Source organism: Lutjanus erythropterus, chromosome 3, assembly GCF_056507025.1.
Source record: "Lutjanus erythropterus isolate fLutEry1 chromosome 3, fLutEry1.hap2, whole genome shotgun sequence".
Classification (NCBI taxonomy): domain Eukaryota; kingdom Metazoa; phylum Chordata; class Actinopteri; order Lutjaniformes; family Lutjanidae; genus Lutjanus; species Lutjanus erythropterus.
Window position 1 is genome coordinate 24123949 of NC_139319.1, and position 12125 is coordinate 24136073.

Consider the following 12125-nt stretch of genomic DNA (forward strand, 5'->3'; position numbering starts at 1 on the left):
TTTATTTATTTTTATATTTTTTCAGTTTTATAGGAGTAACATTTTATATATATATTTTTTAAACAGATTAGATTAGATTATCATTTATTTATACATGCACATATAAAAATAAAGATTATCAGCTAATATATTGATATCAGAATTTTCTTTACAGTCTAAGATCAGTGTCAGCTGTTTTATATCGTGTATCATTATGTATAGAAAACATGACGACCAGGTTTAAGTATCCCATTAAAGTTGAGAGCACTAAATGGAGTGGATTACCGCCAAAACAATTTTGTTGTTTTTCACATGAAATGACAAAAAAATCAGCTGATCAAATCTAAAAAAAAAAAAAAAAAAGATGTAAACCTGGCTTTGGCTGCATATTTGCGGTGTTGTATATTCCTATCTGTTAACTCCACCTACATTATTTTCCTGCTTGGAGAACCTGGTTTGCTCTCTCCACTCCACCGTGTGAGCCAAGAACTCAAGGCATGATTATAATCTGCACAAAGGTGTGACAAGTAATGTGACTGAACAGTGGCTGAGCATTAATTATTGATAATTACTACACCTCTCTATTTTTATTCCGCTTTACAGACCCATTTTGTTCACAGCTTGGCATCTGTCTCTTTGAACAAACACAGAAAATGTTTTCAGTTATGCCCTGATCGACCTTGAGCTTGTGACCTAGGATTGATTTATGCAATTACAAGGTTAAAAAGGTGTGGAAATCAAAACACAACTCATCAGAGTAACAGTTACAGTTACAATCCATGTTTATAAACCAAACTCAATAAAATGCATTAAACTGAACATCCAAAGAGTTGTTCAGCTGGACTGGACCAGCATTTCTCCACAGCAGCCGCTCCATGTTCTCCACTCTTCATCAATCTCTGATTATTAGCTGAAAACCACTGACCATCATATTCATCCTCATCACAAGCAGAGCAGAGAATCAGGCCTTTCATTTAAATCTAAGTTGATCTACTAATTCTCTCACCTAAAAAGAGTTTTTAGAGCCTTTCGTAAGATTCACCACTGATAACCTGAGAACTGATTACATCCTTGACTTTGTGTTTGCAAATTCTTTATGGTTTTGATTTGTTAAGGATTCAGTACGAGTGTCTCAGTTTTGCCATTTGGTTTTGTTGTTTCTTTCAGATTTAGGAGCTCCATGAGGAAAATATATTCATATGCACAGCTGCAGTTCTCTCACAGTTGTTATTAGGATCCTTGACACAACAGCAGACTGAGGGGGCTTTTAAACTCATGGTTAAGAAATGGGTGTGAAATGATCAATATCGAGCCTGTGTTGTCAATTCATCTGTTCAGTCTGTTTTCTAGCTTTATTGTGTTTTTATTCTCTACACTTTTAGAGGTGTTGAACTGGACTGCATTATACTGACATGTGTTTCCAACATTTGAAACAGTCCAGTTCAACACTCAACACTGACTGTGACTGATTATTATCTATGAAAAGACCGAATTAACTGTAATATGTGTGTAGACTGAATTAGATTTTACTGATGTACCAAATAAAGTGACCACTGACTGTGTGTGTCAGGACTGGATGTTTGTAGTCTTGTTTATTTACCTTCCTTATTGTGAAATAAATCTATCTAAATACACAGGCCTGAGTTTTGCTTTCTCACGACCTACTAGACTTTTTATTACCATGTAATATACATGCACGCTTCACCTAAACATTAAGTGCAGCACTAACAACTAAATTTTGATCCGACAAAGCCTTCAACAAATGATTATTTTCATTGGTTGATCTAGCAGTTATTTTTTTGATTTCAGAATAAAGCCTGGGGGGTTTACTGCAGGATGGTCACTAAATTACTGCTTGATGATTTTCTTCTTCTTTTTTTAAAAATTATAATTAAAATCTCTGACAATACACATTAACCTGAATCCAACTTATTATTAGCAAAGATGAATCGGCCTATTCATTAAAAAAAATAATAATAATTTTCACAACATTGGATGAAAAGAATGAATACATGTGCAATCATGTGCTAACTGACCAACTAAATCACTGTGTGGCTCCTATCAGCAAACTAATTAGCTACATATTATTGATATGTGTTGAACTGTATTAGCTGTATTATTATCTCAAGTGTAAAGACACTCTTGTGAGCCACAATGGTTTGTTTTGTAACTTCCTGAGCAAGAGACTCTGACATACCATTTACTTCAGATACCACCAGCGAGAGTGCAGAGGGTGAAGCTAACACACTAAGTTTAGCCATGCTGCTACAGACAAGCACAAATGAGAGAAGATCCCAAACTATTTAATGTAGAGGGCCCTGATCCATCGCTCTAATCTCTCTATCTGCTAAGGGGTCCATGGCCTGAAAAGCATCGAAGACCTCAGTCAAAAACGTCATAGACTGAAAATGTCTTTTGTAATTTCCCAAAGCCCAATGTGACATTGTCAATTTTCTGTCTGTCTTTCTCCACAGTTTAAAAAACCCAGAGACATTAAATTTCAAATGACATTAAAACTGAGGAGCTGGAACAAGATAATAATGGACAATTTTGCTTGAAAAGTGACTTAATCAAAATGAATTTTCTAATCATCCCAGCTCGTCATCCAACATGAACCTGGAACATTTATTTAAAGATCCAATCACACAGACCTGATCCAACACAAATAAATCTCAGTAATATAAGCTAACACACTCGCCTCCACTTAGGCCTAAATGTGGCAGCAGAGCCCCAGACACATGTCCTCTTTTCCTCACCTCCCAATTTACCACCAAGAGCTTTGCTCTACCTTTCAGCCTCACCTGTGTGTCACTGATCACCTGTTCCTCCGCTTTGTTAGAAAAAATAAGTACATAACTGCAGCTCTCCCTCAATGAGCTGGTGTTGATCTTTCATGTTCACATCTGTATATGTGGAGGGGCAATTTCCTCCTCATTTCTGAAGATGTCTGCTCTCGAAACCCACTCCCAGTCTGAAGTCAAGGCTAATGAACTGACAAGTAGCCCCCACTGAGGGTCAAATGGAGATAAATTCATCGACAAACACAACCACAGGAGACGTCAAATAGCTACCACCTGCTGCTGAACAATGATGAAATATCAACAAGGCAACAGAGCAAGCGGCATAGAAAAAATAGATTTTTACATAATAGTTTAAGATGGAAATGAAAGCAATAATTTTATCCTTACTTGCAAAAGGCATAATGATTGGTGCATGACAGTTTACATGCATGAATTAGCTGCCAACAAAATCCGAATCTGTCAAGATCTCCTCCTAATTGAACTAAACTAAGGCTGCTGATGAGACTGATCTTTTTTCTCCTGATTCAATCAAATATTTTGTGTCCCTCTTCCTGCTTTCATCAATCCCCTCTCCCTCTTTGAAAATATAATTATCATCTTATCATCCCCCTCTTAGCAGAGCCATCTGCATGACGTGATTTCTTGCGCGTCCTGATGTTTTGTGTGTGCCTTTGAGGACAATATCATGGAATGTAACTCAGCCTCGTTCAGCCATCAAACCCTCCATCGGATCCTCTCATCTCTGCACCTCGACCCTTTTCTCAGGCCGTAGATCTTGTCTTTCGTTTTGTCGGTCTCTTCAAATCCATCGGAAAAAAAAAAAACTATATTTACAAAAAAAAAAAAAATTCTCTGACTCTGTTCCCTGACTGTCAATGGAAGAGCTTCAAAAAGCCTCCCTTTGGCATGACATGAGAAGTGACAGTTCCTGATGAAATCTCTGAATGTGCCAGCCCAGACGTTCTGATCATGTTATTAGTGAACATACGCAGAGTGAAAGACAGATCTGTAGCTACATTCCTGCACGTGACACCTCAATGAAAAATAAAATGGCTTACATAGCTACAGTTTGTATTGTGTTCAGTTTAAGCAGACCCTGCACAAACACATATTTAATGCCTGCTGACTTCAGTAACAGAACAGCACACCAAGAAGCTGAGCAACCTGGGTAGAGGCGGCATCGCAGCGTTGGGCCCCCTTCTCTCTATTCTTAGCTCTCCCTCCTTCTCTCGCAGTCACACATGACTAGGTACAGAGGAGGAGAGGTGGAAGAGGCATCTTGAGTTTCTGTCTCTAACAAAACGAGAGAGTATTTACACTCCAGTTTATTAAATACTCTCTGTCTGGACTGTCTTTTTTTTCTAACTGACATTTAAACAGGACAAAAAAAAAATTAACATTTCATCTGTGACCATCTGTTGGAACTCAAAATTCACAGTGTACAGCCTAAAGGCAATAGGCAATACCCCATTTTTTTAGGCTTGCTCGCAAAATGCGCCGTCTATCTGACCCCTGGTGTGCCCCGTTGCCCTCAGTAAACTGTTAATGCAAAAAAGAGAAAACTACAAGCCAAGCTGAATGTAGGATTTATTGCAAGGATGTTGTAATAAGATGGAATTAAGCCTCTGGAAATTTAAATGTAAACTGGGAGCCTATGCAAAGAAGGGTGCTGTGGGCATCAGAGAGGAGCCCAGATCTCAGCAATGCGTTGTGATTGGCTGATCGAACTCCTGTCAAGAGGCAGGCTCAAAACAGACGAATTAAAAATGTAAACATTACACAAGTATGAATGAGAAGGCCACATGAACAACCCCTGTGCCCTTCACCTTTGTGCAGTTCAGAGAAGCCTGTTTCAGCCTTTAGATTGCATTAGTTTAAGCTGTGAAAACTGGCAACCGAGTCAAAAATATCCTCTTTTTTTTCTTTTATTGTGCAGTGTGGATCATTTCTGGAGAAAATCTGAAAATGCATGGATGACGGAGGTATTTCTGAGGCATTGTGTAACTACTTTGCACTTGTTTCCCTCCCTCTCTCTCCAGCTCTGAGTAAACAATAAACACCAGGCTGCTCAGCACCTGTAATCCTTCAACGACTCAATCAACATTTGTAAAGCTGGTCACACGAGGCTCGTATCCAAAACTGACTCAGCCGGCTGTCTGCTGCGAGTCCCAGCGTCAACATCTCGACGCCCATATATTCACGGCGCCTTCTCTGCCGCCGCTCTGTTCATGGTCCGCCGATCAAAACAGGGACCACGCCGCTCGCCTGACAAGAGAAACCAGTAATCCCCTCTACCCAACCCACTCTCCAAAGACATGCGACATCACGATGCTGCTGCTGCAACAACACGCCCCTCCTAGGCCTTGTTGCTTACGTACTCAGAGCTACATCTGTCTACAAAGCTGCCTCCTTCATCCACTGTCAGTGAAGCTCTCCCTCTGGATTTACTGCCTGCGCCTGGATCTTGCCTGTCTCTTTTTCTGTCTGCCACGCCTTAACCCCTTGCTTGCTCTCAGTCATGTTCTCTCCCCTTCAGTCTTTTTTGCGAGATGAGAAATCTGCCCTAGAAACACAGTTCACATGCTGCCATTTCAAGCCTGCAGTACCAGCCAACTGTTGAGACAGAAGATGAAGTTTTGATTGAAATATTGTGGAGTGCAGAGTCTGTGCGGCATATGTGAGTGAGGAGTAGAATAGAGTAGGTCTGCATTGTGTTGCGAGAGGGAGGGACATAACCAGCTGTCACACACCTCCTCCAAGTCACGCTTCAACATCATAATTAGATAGTTACATCAGATCCTGAGTCGGTGGATGCAAATGTGGAGAAGCTTAGATTCCCGAGCATTAACTAGTCTCACTCAAAGCTAAAAACAATCCGGCCAAGAATCTAATCTGCGATGCCACCAAGACACAAAATCCTGGACCGACTCCACTGGCAGCAGCCGGCCAAACGGCGACTGTGACAGAACGCGGGATTTTGCTGATTTTTTCTGTTGCAAAAGTGTTCACACACACAATGAAAATAAAAGTTCAAACATGATCTCCTCTGGTCTAAAAGTTCACTCTGTGCTCATGAACGTCATGTGTGAATTCTCCTCCTGAGCTGATTTTGCTTCATCTCCTCTCTCGTACTCTTTGTCACACTGCCTCTTAGACAAGTCTTTCCATTATCTTTACACGCTCCTCCAACTTTTAAACGTGCCTTTTATCAGTCAAACTCCTGAGCCGCTGCTGAAAGGAGCACAAGCTCAGCAATAAAACAGGCTGCAGCTTCCCCACTCTCACGCTTTATACGGTTACTATTGTCTAGACCTGTTTTCCCTTGTGAAGCAGCACAACTCTGCATTTTGATGGGCTTATTGAAGCTACTGCCTCGTTATCCCTTATCTCAACACTGGGCTGTCTCACAAAGCACCGCGAGAAAGAATGTGTGACGATGTGAGACAATTTGTCTTCTGCACAGTGAATGTTTCTTCCCTCATCCTCTTGTCCTCCTCATTGCCTCATTGCCATAAGCTTCTACACATACACTTAAACAAAGATTTGTGCACATACTGGACATTATTAGTCACACTATTTTACTAAATAATCTTTACCAACTTTGAAAAAACAAATAAAAATCGTTCCCATACAGATCCTTTGAAGATTTCCCCACAACTTTTTGTCTGGAGCCAAATTTCTGGGATAGCGATGTGCAGGGTCGCTGGCACAAAATTGTACAACACCGATCCTTACTTATATTCTTTTAATAAAAAATAGAGCCAATGATTCCCTAATTTGACCAAAACAAACCAAACGGCAGATCCTTGAGGATATTAACTCAACAAGCACCAGATGTGTCACCACAAATGGCACAATATTCACTGTATTATCTAATATCTAACATGGAACATCTGTAGATGTGTTGTGACCCATTATTTCCGCCTCCTCTGATATTTTACAAGACATGAAATCATCATGAACGAGGACAATTTCAGTGACTAAAATAGGGTGAATTATTGGATAACACAGGAAGCAAAACACTCTCAACTGTTGCATGTTAACAGTTATGTTGGAAATAAAGTTAGATTGAAAGATACAGTTAGCAGTGCAGCTGGAATGATTAATCAATTAATCGATTATTGTCAGAAAAATATGAAGCGTTTCCAGCTTATCAAATGTGATCATTTGCCATTTGCTTTCTAAATTAAATATCTTTAGGTTTTGGACTGTTAGTTGGACAAAACAAGCAATTTGAAGATGTCATCTTGGACTCAACTGAGACTTTTCCATCTTAATTAACGATACCATTACAAGAAAATATATCTTTTCTACATAATTACAGAAAAGTCTCTCATGTGGTGAAATAACAGATTACATGACATAATGTGTACCATTATGTGATGGTCCACCGGCAGATGCAAACATAAAATACAATGTTTTTAAATATGTTCACATTCACCAAGCAAAACAAGAAAACTACTGTTGACAGTTTTTTTTTCGCTGGTGCCCGTTTGTTTCCTGTTTGTTCAGCACAAATTCCTAATAATGATCAAGATGACGATAGATAAATAGATTTGCTGTGTTTAAGGCAAGCGGTTTGGATCCTCACACAGCTGACGCTGAGAGATCACTGCAAAAAGCAACTTTGCGATCTGTTTCAGACACTTGAAAATATCTACACACCACAGACTTATTCTCGTCACCTGCGCATAATTAAAGTATCACCTTATTGATCTGTCATATTGGCAGAAATGTTCCATTTCAGGCTGATATCAATATCTTATTTATTTAAAGACTTTATCAGCTGATATCAATGAAGTGCCAATGTTATTGCACATCCGAAGTTGTACAGGCCAAAGGACTCATTAATCAAACAAATTATAAATATATCAATTCACCAATAATGGAAATAATAGCAAAAATCTGGCCTATTTGTGATACAATAAGTTTGAAGCAAAAGTTCAGTTGAAATTCAACTCATCAAAGAAACCGCAAGTTTTTTGGAGATAAGTTTTAGGAAATGCTCTCAAACACAAATCAGTAATCCAATGAGTCACATCAGTGGCCTACCTTGAACATTGCCAGCCCGGATCTCCTCTCTGCTCTTCAGAACTGGCATGATGGAGTGATCTGGGATTCGACTCCTCCTCTCATAGCCTCGGATGAAGGGATGGTAGACAGATGAAGTCACTCGCAGAAGACTGAGGTGGGGTCTTGCAGGGCAAAGGGGTGAGCAGTCTGAAGTTGGATGACGGTGGAGGTGGGCGTGCTGGGGTGTTATCAATGTGGCGGAGGGTGACTGTTTCAAAGTGTAATAATATGTACAAAATTTACAATAATTAGCATTAAATTAAAACCGTATTAGTGCAAACATGAAGACTGTATTTTGGGAAGGGCAGTGGATTGCTTGAGAACAAGCAGATCTAACCTGGCTGAAATATGCTTTTTGACTCAGATCTTGGAGGGATTTAGAGGTTGACCATCAACTCAAAATGTCAGCGTGCGCATGAACTGGAACGAAACTAAAAGATAATGGATGGTGAGTGATGAAGGGACGTTCTTTCATTCGTCTCTTTCCATCCGATCCTCTTTCCCTTTCCTCCAACGCTGGTGATACAGCTCACTGAGGTCTCCTCCCAGAAGTCTGTGAGCGTGTGAACACAGTTGCCGTGGAGATGAGGAGATGAGCAGCAGCGTGTCTTCTTCTTCTTCTTCCCTCCCCTTCCTCCTTCTTTGGCTTTCTTTCACCTCTTTGCCTGCACTTGCTTTAGCCAGTCATGATCGTCGGTTTGCTGGCCTGCTCTGCGCTCTTCTCTCGTCCTCAGTCTGAAGGGGAGAAGAAGACAAGGACACAGTCAGATGGTCGAGTGCGGCTGGGGATGGATGTGTTGTTGGTTGAAGGCTGAATGCCACTGTGTACACAAGTCAATTGCCTCTGAGGTCAAGGCTTAACTCAGTCAAGCCGCTGTGTCTACATGCCCCCTTTCACAGCAATCTGGACGTGTTGGACGTTGTTGCCTAGTAATATCACTGTGCCAGTCCCCTCAGAGGACACGCTTGCAGAGCTTTTGTTTTATACTTGCTTCAATCCAGAGTTGATTTTTAATTCTGTTGGTGCGAATTCAAAGTGGGTCGCGAAGCCTTCATCTATGGGTGCAAACATGAGATCCTGACGTGTGTGTGTTAGGTTTGACAATAGAGATTTTGCCATGTTTATATCAAGGTATCCTTTCTTTAATATCTCTTGTTACATCGGGACACTTGGCTTATTGGATTAACAGACTTTTTTTATGACTGCTCTGCTGCTTCAATGTGACAAATTATCTTGATTTGTCTGGTTCTTAAATGTACAACAAGGAGTTTTTAACTGATTATGAAACAGTCTCAATTTAATACTGATGCCTCTTTATGACCTACATAAGCAAATGAGACCATCAGTGAGAAGACTCACTATTTCTGAATAGTTATTCTTAATGTTTGCTACCTGGATAGATTTCTGAGATTCTCTTCAAATCAGATACATTTTTTTTACAGCTTCCAAGCCATAAGAGTCTATGTTTAAATTTTCCCAGGTAAAGTTACATTAGCCAGTTTAAAAGAAGCCGGAGCAGATTTTTCTTTAGATAATTTTATTTTTGATGTTATATTTTGTGGTTATGGCAGTGGGAACACTACTGCTTTTGTCCACAGGGGCCTGGTTATTTCATCCTTTAGCAGATTTTCAATAGATTTTTACAAACAAATTACTGGATCACAACATTATATATATATATATATACATATCATATCAATCATATCAGTGTGTTACTGGGAGACTATTTTCCATGATTTTTCCCTTAAAGTAAATTATCCCACAAGGTTTTTCACATGCAAATTTGTGTATTTTAATCAAAAGTTGTACCTTTATTGATAGCAGGCTGATGTAAATATTAAGGTGCTTAATTGGGGTTCCTGGGATTAGAGCTGCAACAATTAGTCAATTAATTTAACAGGCGATTGAAATAAAATCTGTTGCCAAATATTTTGATAGTTGATCAATTATTTCAGTGATTCTTCAAGCAAAAATTCTAAAACATTTGCTGATTCCAGCTTCTTAAATGTAAATCCGGGGACTCTCTATGGCAAGTGGAAAAAACTTTTAATCGATAAGTCGCTTAAAACTTAATTAATCAGCAAATATTTTGATAATTGATTTTTCAAGTAATTCGTTTTCAGCACAAATGCCAAAATAATTCTGTGGCACCATCTTCTCAAAGGTGAATACTTGCTGGTTTGCGTAGTCTTCGACACAAGTCAAATGAAAACTAAGACATTTTAAGACATCAGCCTGGACTCTGGGACACTGATGGATATTTTTCGCTGTTTTCTTATATTTCATCACCGAAACAATTAATTAATCAAGAAAATAATGGACAGATTAATCAATAATGAATATAATTGTAACTTGCAGCCCCAGTCGTGCATGGTCTGTCCTTTAAGTCTTTGATAGATCGAAGTAGTTGTCATTTTAACATGTATATGCTCACAGGGAATATATCTGTATCTGGAAATGTGAGTGTTTATCTGTGTATTTTGAGGAGGTCGGATATGTAGATATACACAATTTAGCCTTAGGATTTTTTTTTTCAGAGCATATCTGCATGTGTAGAATTTTAATCCTGTCTGGCAGTGTAATGAATTATTCATCCAACAAAATTTATTTATAAAAATCCATCTTTCTGACTCTGACTCCTTCAAAGTCTAATTATCTATGAGACTCACAGTAGTATTAAAATGACACTGATAGCTTGACTCATGCAGAATAATACAGTATATCCTTAGATAAACCTTAGAATAAACCTACTGAATGAGGCTTGTTTGTTTGTTTAATTCCCTCACAGTGCATGAATCAACAGCTTTCCAAAATGTTGAATGATGTTACTTGGTGAGTTATTACAGGATGCCATTTTTACTGAAGCAAAGGTTTTACTGTATATGTTAATTCCTTACTTTAGTAAAACTTTTCATCATTTGCAGATTTTTTTGTTCCTGATGTGCTCAGCATCTAAAGATCTCAGCAATCTTAACGCAGTCTTAATGACTCCTCTTTTGAACATAAATCCTTCATTAGACTGAATCCCAAGAGGTGAACATGCCCTTTTAAGCCTTTATATTTAAACTACTGTGTGCTCACAGCATGGCAACATCCCACCACTCTTTTGAAAGATGTCCTAAATCATTTAGACTGTTTGGGTTTAAAGACGCTCAGTTAAAATCAGCTTGAAACTTTCAGGGCAGGGGCCCAGTCTTTCACTCTGTTAATGAAGAATATTAAAGAGGAAGCCCCCATAAGACCCTGGTCAGGTTTTAAGTTTGCATATGGTAAAAAAAAAATGGCTGTAGGACGATTTATGACACTTCTGTATTTTAAATTGTTAAGGAGATTAAGGGTTCAGATTATTTGAAGCGTGGTTGTATGAGGCACTAATCAATAGTCAGTGTATTACCTGCAGTAGATGGCTGTTGGCACACTCCCAGTTTGGAGAAGCAGCAGAGAAGCTAAGCAATGTACGGCTGTTGACTGGGTCAGCAGCAAAATGTATTTTAGCCACCTAAAAATATAAATATCAGCTTAACTCTACTTTGTATTTAGAATATTTTCATTTGTTTTAACTTGCCATTAGCCTTTTCATATGTGAAACTGCCGTTAAATAAGCCAAATATCACTCCAGACTCAATTGTTTGTTTGTTTTTCGTGTTACTGTGTGACTTTGGTAAATCCAAGCTATCCTTTTAAAACACACAAGTCACACAATAACACAAACTAACGGACAGATTGAGGCAGCAGCAGACCAGCAACTCCCATGGTAAATTTACTGATTACACCTATGGAGTTTGGTTGGTTTGGATAGAGCGTTATTTGGTTTATTTAACTGCACTCTCCTGTTAGAAACAGAACTGTGGGTAAGCTGCCCGCCCTCCATTATAGGAAAAACACTGACTTTAGATAAGTACCTCATACAACCCCTCTTCAAATAATCCAAACTATCCCTTTAAATTCAATTACTGGAAGATAATATACAGGCTGGAGACTTGGTCGAGTTTGGAAATAACAATAATAATTTGCTTTTTATGTGTGAACAACTAAGAATGAATTTAGTTTGTTCTTGTTTCGTCTAATGATGCGTTCTAATCATGTTTCGGATAATTATGCCACTGTTAATTAGCTATTTTGGTGATTAGCTAGTTAATTAACAATATTAAGTCAAAATAAGACTTCTGGCTCTAGAAAAGCTAACACAGCACTGGATCATGTAGGCAATATATGATGCACTCTGAGACATACAGCCTAGTATGTCATATATAGTGTACAGTGTACTAATT

At 38.9% G+C, this 12125-nt stretch overlaps 1 protein-coding gene across 2 annotated transcripts in view; it reads right to left on the minus strand.

Annotated features, from left to right (window-relative positions):
- grin2bb (glutamate receptor, ionotropic, N-methyl D-aspartate 2B, genome duplicate b) overlaps window positions 1-8088 on the minus strand; it is a 133901-nt gene extending 125813 nt beyond the window's left edge. For both annotated transcript variants that reach the window (XM_084715511.1, XM_084715510.1), the window contains exon 1: window positions 7833-8088. In XM_084715511.1, coding sequence (XP_084571637.1) covers window positions 7833-7841 — 9 coding nt within the window. In that variant the 5' untranslated portion in view covers window positions 7842-8088. The remainder of the gene's footprint in view (window positions 1-7832) is intronic.
- Between the last annotated feature and the right edge of the window lie 4037 nt (window positions 8089-12125).